Source organism: Schistocerca piceifrons, chromosome 2, assembly GCF_021461385.2.
Source record: "Schistocerca piceifrons isolate TAMUIC-IGC-003096 chromosome 2, iqSchPice1.1, whole genome shotgun sequence".
In the NCBI taxonomy this organism is placed as follows: Eukaryota; Metazoa; Arthropoda; class Insecta; order Orthoptera; family Acrididae; genus Schistocerca; species Schistocerca piceifrons.
Window position 1 is genome coordinate 184806983 of NC_060139.1, and position 16269 is coordinate 184823251.

At 39.0% G+C, this 16269-nt stretch overlaps 1 protein-coding gene across 1 annotated transcript in view; it reads right to left on the bottom strand.

Moving 5' to 3' along the window:
• Window positions 1–376: 376 nt before the first annotated feature.
• The window catches only part of LOC124775235, a 104784-nt gene continuing 88891 nt past the window's right edge, over window positions 377–16269 (bottom strand). The window contains exons 6-9 of the mRNA XM_047250073.1: window positions 10617–10814; window positions 7850–8000; window positions 5520–5701; window positions 377–495 (exon numbers count right to left, since the gene is read on the bottom strand). Of these exons, the coding sequence (XP_047106029.1) occupies window positions 377–495; window positions 5520–5701; window positions 7850–8000; window positions 10617–10814 (650 nt within the window). The remainder of the gene's footprint in view (window positions 496–5519; window positions 5702–7849; window positions 8001–10616; window positions 10815–16269) is intronic.

Consider the following 16269-nt stretch of genomic DNA (forward strand, 5'->3'; position numbering starts at 1 on the left):
CTCATGCATTATTCAAGAACTTGCCTATGAAGGTGTCTACTCAATGTTCAGATTCCCAGGATCATATTTCGAGGAAAATGACAAGCCTGTATTTACACAATGTACTTGAAGTTACGGTGGATGACTGATAAGTGTTCAGTGCACAAACTAAGTAAATCCTTCCATTTTTGTTTAACAAGTCATTTTCTATGCACTTCCTGTATGATATTCAGTTTTGTTAATATATTTAGAGAGACTTTAGTGATATTATATGGTATTCATCAATACATATAAATTATTAACATTAATAATTGTTTATACACTTCTTAATGAATGCTCCTCTTACTCAAAACTATTGTAAGTGGAGTTACGCCACTTGTGCTCTGAACACCTCATTTCACTGGCAGTTGTTCAGTATTTGATACTTCATCTTAAAGCCTCTCTCACTGCTGATATAATCATTGAGTGTGACACTGTCACTTCTGAAGATCACATACAGTGGCCCTGGGGATATTGCTGAAACATAAAATACATTGTTTTACTTCCCATATCATTATGATACTTAATCATTGAGGAACAGGCATTACCAATATTCCATACTTTAAGACTTAGTGTCACATTCAGGGTAAGAAATTAGATTTCAGTAGTAGTTTGGAAGTTATTTGTGCAACTAAACCAACTTTAAAAAAATATAATTATACTGCGAACAAATGCTGTAATGTAAATTTGTGATAAGCCCCTAACATTGAAAAGACATTGTAGAAACCTCATATGCAGCCTACTATTGATAAAGACCTGCATGGAATACAGACAGTGGAATAAAAAAGGAAACCTACTCACCAGTATTATGAAAAGGAAAGATTGTTATCACCATATAGAGGAGATGTTGTGTTGTAGACAGAAACTGAAAGGACTGCTACACATTTAAGCTCTTGGTCAAAATGCCTTCTTCTGATGTAGAAAATACACACACATTCACACAAACACAACTCACACACACTGGACCACTGTCTCTGGCCACTGAGGCCAGACTGAGTACTGCAACTTTGCCTGATGGGAGAAGCAGTCTGTGGGTGGTAAGGGTAAGGGGGAGGCTGGAGTGGAGGGATAGGAGGGTAAGGCTAGGAGAAGGTGTAGTGCTCCTTTATGGGAGTGTGCAGGGATGTGGTGGGAACAGGTTAGAGCTGCTATGAGCAGTCAGTATGTTTGAGTGGGAGAGGATGAAGGGGAGCGGAAAACAATAGAAACAGAGAAGGAGAGAAAGACTAGTGTGTATGTTGGAGGAACAGATGACTGTGTATTACTGGAGTGGGAGCAGGGAAGGGGATGTGTCGGTGAAAGATAGGGACTAGTGATGGTTGAGGCCAGGGGCACTATGGGAACATAGGATATATTTCAAGGAGAGTTCTCAGCTGCATAATTCAGAAATGCTGGTGTTTATAGGAAGGGTCCAGATGATGCAGGCTGTGAAGCAGTCATTGAAGTGAAGTATGAGGGTGGTTTGAAAAGTCTTTGGAATGGAATAGAAAAAAAGTGCTTACATCACTGAAACCTTTTTTATTTATCAATGTAGTCTCCTTGTAGATTAATGCGTTTGGTCCAACGATGTTCCAGTGCCTTGATCCCATCTCGAAAATGAGTTTCCTCCAGGCTTGCAAAATAGTTGTCAACTCCGGCTATCAATTCTTCATTGGAAGTGAATCTTCATCCACCAAGAAAAATTTTGAGTTTTGGGAAGAGATGGAAGTCTTGATGGAGCCATGTCAGGTGAATAAGGTGGGTGTGGCAACAATTCATACCTTAGTTCGTGTAATTTTGCCATGGCGATGGCATGTTTTTGATCCAGCATCAACAGTCGCGATACCCATCTTGTAGATAATTTTTTTTCATTTTTAATTCTTCAGTTAAAATGTGTTATACTCTTTCAGATGACATGTGACAAGCATGAGCAATTTCACGCACTTTCAATTGGTGATTCTCCATGACCATTTTGTGCACTTTTGCAATGATTTCTGTAGTAGTGACACATCTTGGCCGACCACTGCGCAGATCATCATCTAAGCTCTCCTGACTAAATTTAAATTCATTTATCCACTTGGCAACAGCTGCATATGAAGAAGCAGAGTCTTCCAGTGTATTCTGCAAATCGGCATGAATGTCCTTTGCTTTCATACCTTTCTTTATGAAGCACTTAATCACTGCTTGAATCTCGATTTTTCCCATCTTCGCAAATCACTACGTGGGAACAACAACAGAGCCATGTCACCACCACAGCTCTCTTCCAAGAGCACTGATGTGGCACATGGTTACAGGCAACAGTCCAATGAATATCATGTGAACAACTCGTTGCACTAGCATCGACCTCTCGTGGTGATTCTGAGGACTTTCAAACCACCCTTGTACATTGTGCTGGGCTGCTTGCTCAGCAACTGAGTGGCACAACTGTCTCTTGATCACATTTTGTTAGTGGCCATTTATGTGGACAGCCAGTATGTTGGTTGTCATGACCATGCAGAAAGGAGGAAAATGGTTGCAACTTTATTTTATAGATCATATGACTGCTTTCACAGGTAGCCCTGCATTTGACAAGATAGGAGATGCTTGTGACTGGACTGGAGCAGGTGATGGTGTTGTCTTTTCTTTGTGGTGAGTAGCAATCAGCCCTTTCATAATGTTGATGTTATTCCAACCTGGACTTTCCACTGTTTGACTGAAGCCATGTAAACAAGAAACCAAATTCTGTATCTCAGATTTGAAACTTGCCTTCTTCCATAAATACACATCTAAAACAAATGTTTTAATAATATGTATCAAAAGGAAAATCACTTGATAAAACTATAAAATTACAAAGAGCCAAATAGTTGTCCACTATCTGCCTTCACAAGATGAAAATTCATTTCCATCAGTAGACTTATTTGTAATCTTTGTTTCCCCTCATCCTCAAAACAGTTTTTGTCCCCCTCATCCTGAAATCTGTGTGATGTTCTTCTTAACCTTCCCCCATTGTATCCCTGTCCCCTCCCCAAGGAAGATTATTAGCTTCAAATGGTAGTGTACTTTTATATGAATCTATCAGTTGTACTGGTATTTCACCTACTGAATGTAAGTACTGAGACAGAAAATCTGTCTCTCAGTTTCATATTGAATAAATTTGTTGAAGTTTTTTTTTCTTAGTTATTAGCTGGACTTAGTCCATTTAACCTTAGACCACAGCATGCTGAGTTCAGCTATAGATACCTAACAGAAGTTGCCATCACCACTACCACATATAGGGTTGAAGTTGCAGCTGTGCCCCAAGATCAGCCAACATGAGAAACCCCTACAGAACACAAGGTATCAGCTAGGCTAGCCATCCTGACACATCTTGGCCCACATGACCCATAAGAAAGGTAAGGAAAACAATTTACAACTATGGTCCTTTTTACTTTAGGAGAGAATCCACTGGTTATATGACTTCAATCTGGATTTTCGACTGTCCAAGTGAGTGCTGCTACTTCATACTGAAGTGAGACCATGTCTACTCTTATGACATCAGTCTCATTGTTTATTTGATCTAATTTTTAAATAATTCCTGGAATGCAATTAGGGCTCATTTTCTCTGGTATCACATATTGCTACTATTGTTTAATGTGCTGTTAACAATGACAGAAATAGAAATGGAAAAATAGTTCCTGAGGAGAAGACTGGAGGAAAAGAGTTAACCATTGCATGGTTGAAGAACTCATCCTTATGTGTCATTTTGGGAAACAAGAGAAACATTCATCAAAATTAGTGGAGAATAGTGTGAGACATCTTCTCACAAATGTGTTTCAGTTTCTTAATCACTTCAGTATCTCACTCAAGGTGCAGCAGTATGAATAAAGGTAAAGAGATATACAGGGTGTTACAAAAAGGTACAGCCAAACTTTCAGGAAACATTCCTCACACACAAAGAAAGAAAATATGTTATGTGGACATGTGTCCGGAAACGCTTACTTTCCATGTTAGAGCTCATTTTATTACTTCTCTTCAAATCACATTAATCATGGAATGGAAACACACAGCAATGTACCAGTGTGACTTCAAACACTTTGTTACAGGAAATGTTCAAAATGTCCTCCGTTAGCGAGGATACATGCATCCACCCTCCGTCACATGGAATCCCTGATGCGCTGATGCAGCCCTGGAGAATGGTGTATTGTATCACATCCGTCCACAATATGAGCACAAAGAGTCTCTACGTTTGGTACCGGGGTTGCATAGACAAGACCTTTCAAATGCCCCCATGAATGAAAGTCAAGAGGGTTGAGGTCAGGAGAGCGTGGAGGCCGTGGAATTGGTCCGCCTCTACCAATCCATTGGTCACCGAATCTGTTGTTGAGAAGCGTACGAACACTTCGACTGAAATGTGCAGGAGCTCCATCGTGCATGAACCATATGTTGTGTCGTACTTGTAAAGGCACATGTTCTAGCAGCACAGGTAGAGTATCCTGTATGAAATCATGATAACGTGCTCCATTGAGCGTAGGTGGAAGAACATGGGGCCCAATCAAGACATCACCAACAATGCCTGCCCAAACGTTCATAGAAAATCTATGTTGATGACATGATTGCACAATGGCGTGCGGATTCTCGTCAGCCCACAGACGTTGATTGTGAAAATTTACAATTTGATCACGTTGGAATGAAGCATCATCCGTAAAGAGAACATTTGCACTGAAATGAGGATTGACACATTGTCGGATGAACCATTCGCAGAAGTGTACCCGTGGAGGCCAATCAGCTGCTGATAGTGCCAGCACACGCTGTACATGGTACAGAAACAACTGGTTCTCCCGTAGCACTCTCCATACAGTGACGTTGTCAACGTTACTCTGTACAGCAGCAACTTCTCTGACGCTGACACTAGGGTTATCGTCAGCTGCACGAAGAATTGCCTCGTCCATTGCAGGTGTCCTCGTCATTCTAGGTCTTCCCCGGTCACAAGTTATAGGCTGGAATGTTCCATGCTCCCTAAGATGCTGATCAATTGCTTCGAACGTCTTCCTGTCAGGACACCTTCGTTCTGGAAATCTGTCTTGATACAAATGTAGTGCGCCACGGCTATTGCCCCGTGCTAATCCATACATCAAATGGGCATCTGCCAACACCGCATTTGTAAACATTGCAAAACCACGTTCATGATGAACGCTAACTTGTTGATGCTACGTACTGATGTGCTTGATGCTAGTACTATAGGGCAATGAGTTGCATGTCAACACAAGCACCGAAGTCAACATTACCTTCCTTCAATTGGGCCAACTGGCGGTGAATCGAGGAAGTACAGTACATACTGACGAAACTAAAATGAGCTCTAACATGGAAACTAAGCATTTCTGGACACATGTCCACATAACATCTTTTCTTTATTTGTGTGTGAGGAATGTTTCCTGAAAGTTTGGCCGTACCTTTTTGTAACACCCTGTATAAGATACTAAAACTACTGATTGTGTTCTCTCCCACAACCAAACATGTAAATATTACAGTCTACAAAATCTTTATTTTATTCTAGTCATATATACCTGTAACAGAAATATTGGGATTCAATGATGTTCCACAATACTTGTCAGCTTGTCTTCTGTCACTGGTCTTGCCATTAGGAATGAAAAGGTAATCAGAAACACTGTAAGAATCACAATGATGATCTGTTTCACTGCCACCTTGTCTGTGGTATGAACCAACTTCAAATTTCTCAGCTATATGCCTGCAATAGAATGCAATGTATTGCATATTTACATTTCTGAGTAGACTGTTTCAAAAATATTTTCTACATGAATGCAAATAATCAATAACTACAACATAATGATATAATAAAGATCAGGAGAATAATAAATATTCTCTATTTAACTAAAATAAAGGCCAGTCAATCAATATTTGCCTCTTTCCCCAGCAGAACAACAGCAGAGGTTATATTAGTCTTTATTATCTTTATTACAGTTGCCAAGTATCTCAGCGCACTTTGTTCTGAGTTGCAGAAGACAGTGCACCTCTGCATAAAAAATGCTCTTGCCCCTCCATTGGAAAAAAGAATGAGTGAAATACCTTCGCAGCAGTGTATTATACCTTGAGTTCAGCTCCACTAACAGTTTCCCATGTCATATCCTCCTGTGCTTCTAACACTCCAACTACACTAAATAATGAATCACTTAGGACCATGTCCTCCATTAAATAATATGAATTTGAACTGGAACTTCTGAAGCAAATCCTAGTGAGAGTTTCTGTTGTAGACTGAAATGAGGACTTCCTATCATGTTTTATGTTTTCACCCATACACTGTATTCAACATAACCAATCACTGCAGTCAAGTAATCTCTGGGGGAGGGGGTGTTGCACACTCGTGTGTCCAAAAGGAAATAATCTCTGATCTGTATCAAATACAAATGTAATAACTTGGAAAATGTAATACTTGGAGTTTTTGGACTATGGGCTTTTGCATGCAAAGCAATTGGAAGACTTGATGTTACTATGATTACTGCATTACATTGCTAACTCTAATTACAAAATAAACTGAAATTTTAATTTAAAAGTTTCTGTGAAGATACTCTTCAACAGCGTAGATGTAGTTGCCCAAAATAAAGTTCTTTAACTCTCGAAAAGTGTTGAATACAATGTATCTGATCCTATGAAGTTCTTTGTAGATGTGGAGAATCCCTTGAAGTAGAATGAGATTTTCACTCTGCAGCGGAGTGTGCGCTGATATGAAACTTCCTGGCAGATTAAAACTGTGTGCCCGACCGAGACTCGAACTCGGGACCTTTGCCTTTCGCGGGCAAGTGCTCTACCATCTGAGCTACCGAAGCACGACTCACGCCCGGTACTCACAGCTTTACTTCTGCCAGTATCTCGTCTCCCACCTTCCAAACTTTACAGAAGCTCTCCTGCGAACCTAGGTGGGAGACGAGATACTGGCAGAAGTAAAGCTGTGAGTACCGGGCGTGAGTCGTGCTTCGGTAGCTCAGATGGTAGAGCACTTGCCCGCGAAAGGCAAAGGTCCCGAGTTCGAGTCTCGGTCGGGCACACAGTTTTAATCTGCCAGGAAGTTTCATATCAGCGCACACTCCGCTGCAGAGTGAAAATCTCATTCTGGAAACATCCCCCAGGCTGTGGCTAAGCCATGTCTCCGCTATATCCTTTCTTTCAGGAGTGCTAGTTCTGCAGGTTCGCAGGAGAGCTTCTGTAAAGTTTGGAAGGTGGGAGACGAGATACTGGCAGAAGTAAAGCTGTGAGTACCGGGCGTGAGTCGTGCTTCGGTAGCTCAGATGGTAGAGCACTTGCCCGCGAAAGGCAAAGGTCTCGAGTTCGAGTCTCGGTCGGGCACACAGTTTTAATCTGCCAGGAAGTTTCATATCAGCACACACTCCGCTGCAGAGTGAAAATCTCATTCTGGAAACATCCCCCAGGCTGTGGCTAAGCCATGTCTCCGCTATATCCTTTCTTTCAGGAGTGCTAGTTCTGCAGGTTCGCAGGAGAGCTTCTGTAAAGTTTGGAAGGTGGGAGACGAGATACTGGCAGAAGTAAAGCTGTGAGTACCGGGCGTGAGTCGTGCTTCGGTAGCTCAGATGGTAGAGCACTTGCCCGCGAAAGGCAAAGGTCCCGAGTTCGAGTCTCGGTCGGGCACACAGTTTTAATCTGCCAGGAAGTTTCAATCCCTTGAAGTGTTTTATTCATTAGTTTAGTTTCCTTCATGTGTACAAGTACTTTTGCAACAAAACTTTTTGCAGTCTTTTGTAATTCAGGAATTGAATAAGTTGTCAAGTTAAAGCCTAACAAATACTGTTTTCCAAAAGAAATCTAAGTTTAGTTTTGATCAGAGCTGAGAACAAGATGTTTTTGTACTATGCTGTTTACTTACATTATTCCACAAGCATCTGAAGGTCTATGGAAGCATATTGCGTAGTTCATATCAGCAGTGTATTGTTGTTTGATTTCTTCTTCACTATTGAAGTTAAAGGTCTGATAGTTTCCAGAACGTTCAGTGTAATACTGTAGACAGCCAGGTGGTGCTAAAAAAAGGAACATCACTCCATACCAGACTGAATTTTCTGAAACACTTAACTTCCATTAGCTAATGAGGTAAACTACATGTAAGAGATGTACAGAGGCATTCACATTTTAAATGTTCATTCAGAACCTATGTATACCATAAGAACTGTAAGAGAAAGGAAGCTTTCATTGACGTTTCACCAAATTATCTGGAACTAATACTTGAGTATAAAACTTGCTGTAGGGGTCAAAAATGGAAGCACATAAAACGCAATAATTATCAAAACAAATAAAAATAAAAGGTACAATTCTTTTGTGAGAGTGACAATATATGCTACATATGAATTATATTAACCCCTTAACTTAACAATTTTTCTGTACAAGTGCGTACAAAAATTTCCAGTTTTTTTATTGCTTAGTCATAAATTTTATTGTGTTTATACGTTATTCCAAACAGTAGTTTGACAAATTATTGACTTAAAGGGTAATTAGAGAATGTTGAAAAATCCTATATTAAAACCCCAAGTACACTAATTTTGAAGATTATTCCTTTCTGTGTTCCTGCGCCCAGTCATCCTGATTTAGTTCCGTAATTTCCCTAAATCACTTCAGGCAAATGCTGGGATGGTTCCTTTGAAAGGGCATGGCTGACTTCCTTCCCCATCCTTCCCTAATCTGATGAGACCGATGACCTCACTGTTTGGTCTCTTCCCCTGAAATCAACCCAACCCAACCCATCCCCAACACCTTCCTGTGTTGTTTGCCTGCCATCTTCTCAATCACTGTCACAGGAAAAGAGTTTTTGGCTCCTTTACATTTCTTGTATAAGTTGAATGGATTCTAAAGAGCTGGTTCAAGTAGATGGAAAAATATTTTTGTAGTATTTTTTCCCTCTTTTCCATGTTACTGGATTGTCTGGTCAACTTTATTCACTCCTCCCATTGTGTCATTATGTGATATGACTGTTGCTGGTTTTATTACCTGTTTACCACTTATATTTACATTTTGCATTTCTGCATTGTGGATAGTCTCAAAATACACACATCAGGCTTGTCTTACCACCTCATTGCTGTAAATTTACCCCTCTGAAATGTAACAATATTTCTCGTCTTCAATTTCTCTCTGCAAAAGTTTGGTGGCCTATCTTTTCTAGAAGGTCACACAGTGCCATATATATCTGTTTTCTTTGCAATAAGGAGATCTGATAGTTGTGGAGAGGTGTAGAAATTGTTGACTGTAAGGCAGCCTTCGTTGAGAAGGGGTTTATTAGTGTCAATACTATTTGAGGTGACTATGGCAGATCTTTACATTCATCATCAAATGTTACCATATACACCTGTATATATAATCACAGACCAGAAGTAGCCAGACTTGGTCTTACATAACATGCATGTTATTATTCTAAATTTTGCTGTCTTTAGACGTAGATACTGAACTCAACACAATCTTCCCTTATATAATATAAGACTGTCATCTGTAACGACATCAGTCTCAGGAATACAAATAATTTCTGATTTCTTATTGATGTGTTTTAAAATGGTCCAGATTTTATTTAGCTTTGCCTGTGGATGGCTAGCAGAGTCATGCCTTGAATTGTCTGAAAAATGAAGGCATTTGTTTAGTGTCCAAAGTAGCTAAGTAACTGGCAAAATATTAGAGTTGCAAGTAGTAGATGTTCACACCAATACATCTGGTAGCTTGATTTCTTATAATGCTGTGTTACAGTATTATACTAAAGAAGATTCTTATTTCATCACTGTTTGTGTCAGGCAGCCAGCAACATTCTTATCTTGAATGTATCTTTTAGTCTCAAAGACTACAATATTCACTAACTCAAAGTCAATTATTTTACTTACGTATTCCACCATATTTCAAAAGCCATTTAGTATGAAGGCACCCCAGTAAATGGAAATCTTGGAGGTGCAGGAGGCAATTCTGCATTCATGTCTATTTCATACCATTTTCTGATGTTGGAAAAATTAACATCTCTTGAATAATTTTCTTGATCTGTTATCACTTCACTAACACTAGCAGTGTCTAAAGTATCACTTTCTGATCCACTAAATTCCATATCAAACTCTTGATAATTCTCCATAACAAAAAATGAAGGGTAAAAGCAATCAGATTATAATATCTTTACACAGTGCGAGCAGGTGGAAACTAGAATCTCTCCCCTTCTAACCTCAACTGCAGCTAGCCAATAGAGGGCTTCAAGTATCTGTGAAACCGACCAAAGTAACATTGTTGTGCTCTGTTGTGGCCACATTTGAAGTAACTCACTGCAACAATTTTCTCCAGGGATTTAAATTTCTAAACAGAGTATTGTCAAGATAGACAAATATTCCCAGGCTTTTAAGTAATTGTAAAAATTAAAATCCCAAGTATTCTCAGGCAGTTAAGGGGTTAATAGCAAGAGTTAAGATAAGTTCAAAAACAAAAATCAAATTTAAAAAATGGTACATATTTAAGTGAAGAATTTCAGTATCTTTCTTCTCTAAATAGTACATATCTAAGTGAAGAACTTCAATATTTTTCTTCCTTGAGAAAAATATTCCTGGACTGTGCTAAAAATTTGAATTATTTATGGAAGCAGTTATGAATAAAATGTATATACAATGTTACAAGTGTAATCTTACCTAGACTGTTGAAATCTGTATATAAAGGGGCTACTCGTTTCTGTCCTGATAAGACATATTGTTGTGGGACACACTCAAGTTGTGTAACACGAATCCTCCAGGCAGGATGAATGAGGGAATTGTGCAGATTGCGGTCTGCTAGATGGAAACTCAAGGTAACTGAGTTCACTCCTTGAGAGGCATTTACTGGTACATAAACTGCACAGAAAACAATTACTGAATATGAATAAAAAACACATAATTGTAACTATGTAATGTTAGTGTAGTGTACAAAGATCATGACAATGTCCTCCAGAGATGGGAAGAATATCTAAAAGAGCTATATGACACAGATTGTAAACTATAAACTCTGGAACTTGAATCACTCAACAGTTAAGTGATGACGAGAAAGGACCAACCGTCGTCATGGAAGAAATAAAGTCTGCACATAGCTGCAATGAAAAATGGCAAAGCAGTAGGTAAAGGTACAATACTGGGAGAAATATTAAAATGCTTGAAGCAAGATGGAATAAGAGAAATATTGAGGTTATGTAATAAAATATGTGACAGTGGTGAATGGCCTGAGGACTTTCTGACAACAGTAATAATTCCATTACCAAAAAAACAAGGAACCAAGAAATGCAGCGAGCACTAGACAGTCAGCCTCATTTCACATGAAGTCAGAGTGATGTTAAGAATAATTAATAAGACTCTTGAAAAAGTAATGAAGCAGAATCTTGCCGAGGAGCAGTTTTGCTTCAGATGGAATATGGGCACCAGAGATGCAGCCCGCCCCCGGTAGCTGAGTAGTCAGCATGACAGACTGTCAATCCTAAGGACCCGAGTTCGATTCCCAGCTAGGTCACAGATTTTCTCTGCTCAGAGACTGGGTGTTGTGTTGTCCTGATCATCATCATTTCATCCCTATCAACAAGCAAGTTGCCAAAGTGGCGTCAAATTGAAAGACTTGCACTCAGCAAACAGTCTACCCAAAGGGGGGCCCTAGTCACACCAGAGGTGCAATAGGGCTCCTACGAATCTTGGGAGAAAGGTTTATTGAAAAAGGAAGAGACCTCTCTATGTGCTTCATTGATCTAGAAAAGGCATTTGACAATGTGGGTTGGGACAAGCTGGTGACTATAATGAGGGAAAAGAGAGTGGACTGGAAAATCAGAAGACTTGTAAACTCATTCTATCTGAATCAAAAAGACTCAGTTAAAGTGAGAGGAGGAAGTACAAACTGGATTGGACTAGGAAAAGGAGTAAGACAAGGATGCCGTCTATCACCTACCCTTTTCAACCTCTACTTGGAAAATATGATTGACCAATGCTCATTAGATGACCAAGGAGTAGAAATTGGCAGAAGAAGAGTAGGGTGTCTGAGGTTTGCTGATGATTTGGTCCTTCTAGCCACAGGGGAAAAAGAATTACAGGATTTAGTGGACGCCATTGAACTGTGGGGCGGCTGGTGGAATTAATTGTTGTTATTTAGTATAGTTGAATGTAAAGTGGAAATTATGCATTTTCCGGCCAATGCACCAATTGTGGGGCGGCTGGTGGAAATTAGTGTTGTTTTATATAAAACGTAGAATTGTTATGTAACTGCAGAAAGGATGCAATTCCCTGCCGTTTAACCATATGTGGGGCTGCGGGTGGAATTATGTTGTTTAAAATGTTCCTATTATTTATGCTGTCTTTTGCCATTCTCAACACTGGCTCTCTAACTACAATATTGGCTACCAGAAAGTGATTAGCAAAACGTGAAGCCTTTAATTAGAATTCCTAGCGCCCACTTCATCTGAGAAATACACTTATAGCTACAGCTTATAGCTATGAAGTATTAGGAGATTGTCTGGGATTCATAATCAAAAACGATCGTGAAAAAAAAATGTTCGCTATATTCTGAAAGTCACAGATAAAAAAAAAAGAATCCACACAATCTGACTAACAGAGCAGTTCAGAGTCTAATGCACTGATGCAACTATAAATGTCCAAATTAAATGTTTAAGTGAATGCTCGCCATAATTTGATGATAATGTTCATCAAACGCCACGCTAAATAATGGTAGAATGTTTGTCCCGCGACGGCACGTGAAAATACGACATACACAAACTGGAGATAGATAATTAAAGTCATCCCAGAATTAACACTTCACTCGAAAATGATTTCATGGTTACGCGTATCCCGAGTAACTTATTACGGCATCCGAGGCTGTTTATAGCAATGATACCAATGCGACGCGACTCCCGACACAGATGGTGTGCTATTCAGCGTCTGGAGAGAACTGGGGCCTTCCTTCCTTGCGCAGCATTCTTATATATAAAGCCGCGGTGCGGACGGCTAAGGGAACACCTGATCAAATCGGCTCTCCCGACTAGCCGCTGGGCTAGTAATGCACCACCTTAAGTTACCGAATAAATCATAGCTTCTTTTGCTGATGGCCGATGAAGCTCTCAATTTAAATGCGCAATCAGCACACAGGTAAGTAATCATAATAAAAGTCTGATGTGGCTAAGTCAATTATTTTGGGCGAGAGAATTAATTTAATTACACTACACGCAGTAGACGAGCTCTGAACTTGCCCTTTGGAGATACGCTATTGTTATAGTTTTATAGTCATTCAGTTGAAATTTCTCACATCTTTATGATTATAGTGGATCTCCCTTCTACTTAAATTTAAACTTCCTAGCCTTATTTATTTGCCTACTTAATCTATCTTGCTTCCTTAATTTTTAAGACAAAAACCAGAAAATTATGAATTTCAACTAAAATTTTAATTTGTGAGATCCAAAGTACTGTTTCTATTAAATAATTATGAAAAAGGAATCTAAATATAAATTTTCAAGTCTCTAGCTCTTTTCTGTTGCGCCAATGATTTTTACAGAAAAACATCCAAATTTCGGAAATAGTTAAAGTTATTGAACTGCCATTCAACACATATTGATTTAGTATTACTCCTGACACGCTAGAAACGTTTCAGGTTATTTACTTGATTTTTAAAGTATTGCGCAACATTCATGATGTCAGAGCTAGTTACAGCGGACTAGGCTGGCACACAATGGAAAGACTGATGTGAATTTATTACGGCATGAGTAGGCTGCTTCCCTACAGAACCTAACTGAAAAAATTATGGAATGAAAATTAACACAAAGGAAACAAAAGTATTGGCACTAGGGGGAAATAAAGAAATAAAAATTATGCTGAATGGAGATATATTAGAACAGGTGCAAAATTTTAAGTACTGTGGAAGCAGGATAGACACCAACTGGAAGTGCAGCACAGAAATTAAAACAAGGGTAGCAATGGCAAAAGAGGCATTTTGTAAGAAAAGGAGAATTTTCTGCAGCAGCCTGGACAGAGAACTGATGAAAAGACTCATAAAATGTTTTGTATGGAGTGTTCTTCTGTATGGCACTGAAACATGGACTTTGAGGAAGAATGACAGAGAAAGGCTGGAGGCTTTTGAGATGTGGACATGGCAGAGGATGGAAAGAATAAGTTGGATGGACAGAGTAAAAAATGGAGAGGTACTGAGAAGAGTGGGAGAGAAAAGACAGTTACTAAATGTAATAAAAAGAAGAAAAAGAAAGTGGACTGGGCATACATTAAGAAAAAATGACAGACTGATCAAAACTGTTTCAGAAGGTTATGTAGAAGAGAAAAAGAAGCAAGGAAGGAAAAGATTTCAGATACTGGATGACATGATGGACAGTACAACATACAGCAGCCTTAAGAAGAAAGCAATGGATCGCAGAAAATGGAGAAGGCAAGGACCTGCTAATATAGCAGAAAATTGATGATAATGAATGTAATACGTTTAACATCATGTGGATCTTCCAAAATATGAAAAGTGCATGTTATAGAAAAACCCTGAAGATGATAGCTAATGAGCTACTTTTGAAACTGTAACTGATTAATAGATCTAAGAAGGAAAAAAGAAGCTTTCAAAAGTCTGAGAAGTACTGGCTTGATCAAAGAATGGCGACTTTATTAAGTAAATACTATATACAGGGTCAGAAAATTCTTTGACTCAAGTAAATCTGTTGGGTATGCAAACTAAGTACAAAATGCTTGAAAACACACACACACACACACACACACACACACACACACACACACAATGCAAAATGTTCATACACAAACCACATTGTCTCCCTTTTACCATGGTCCTCCAAATTTCTGGAGAAGCTTGTGCATAAGATAATTGTTGATCACCTGAACATCCACAGGGCACTTAATCATTATCAGTTCAATTTCCAGACAGGCATATTAACTGATGACACTATATTTTCCTTTACAAATAATATTTTAAAAGCACTTAACAATAGATTAGCTTCAGTTGGGAAATTTTGTGATCTAACCAAGGCTTTCAACTGTGTAAATCATGAAATCCCCCTTGCAAAAGCAGTCTTTTATGGCTTAATTGACACAGTAATGTGGCTTCAATCATACATGACTCACAGAAAACAGAGCGTATCACTTAATCTCGGAGAGGGTACAATAGCTTCATCCCACTGGGAAACAGTAAGTACAGGAGTGCCGCAATGTTCTGTACTGGGCCCCTTGCTCTTTCTCATTTTTATTAATGACCTCCCGCTATGCAGATGATACATCTTTGCAGATGATACATCTCTTTTAGTTAAAAAATGTCAGACAGCAACCTTTTAGCATCTGTCAGTTATGTCTTCTCTGATATCCAAAAGTGGTTCAGTTCCAATGGCCTAACTTTAAATGTTAAAAAAAAATAGTAAATTATTTTCATGTGTTTCAGAAAGTTCATGAAAACATAAGATTAAAATACAGTGATCAAGACGTACACCTAGTATATTCTTCAAAATTTTTAGGCTTTCTCATTCACTATAAATTAAATTGGTCTTGCCTTATTCTGAATTTGACAGAACTTATGCACTATGTGTCATAGCATAACCCATGCGGTTGAGGCTGCTTATTTTGGTTATTTTCATTTGTTGTTGCCTTATGGCATTATATTTTGGGGTAACAAGGCAATGACCAAAAAGTATTTGTTGCTTAGAAAAGTGCAATCTGAATCCTGAGCAGAGTTAGTAGAAATCATTCGTACAGAAATCTTTTTAAAAACCATAAAACATTATCTGCAGCCTCAGAGTGTATACTTTCCCTTATATGCTTTGTAATTAAGAACAACTCCATGCATAAAACCAATAGTGTAAGTCATGATCGTGATACAAGATTGAAACACAACTTGTACACTGACAGTAAAACTTAAGTCTTGTGCTGAAGGCGGTACATTACTCAAGCACAAAGGTATTTCGTATATGACCCGATCTCTTCTGCATAGGAAATGCCTGTGACAGGACTGCAGTTAAAGACATGGAATGAGCATGTGAGACAGCTGTTGCATTTGCAGGGAAATAACCTGTTGAGTATGGGATTGTTATCAGGACTTACAACAGACAGGCACAGATTGGGTGAGCAGTGGAATATTACTGGGTTCTAGTCCTTGCACCATGATGCGATTCTAGTCCAGCAGCTGACTTTTTGTGAGGTGTGCTCTCAGCACATTGCCACCAACATGGTGTCTCATGGAAATCACCCCCATTAGTGTGCTCTCAGCACACTACCAACAACATGATGCCTTGTGGAAGTCACTCCCATTCAGTTAGCAAGGTTATCACTAGCTTTTATACCCTCTCTC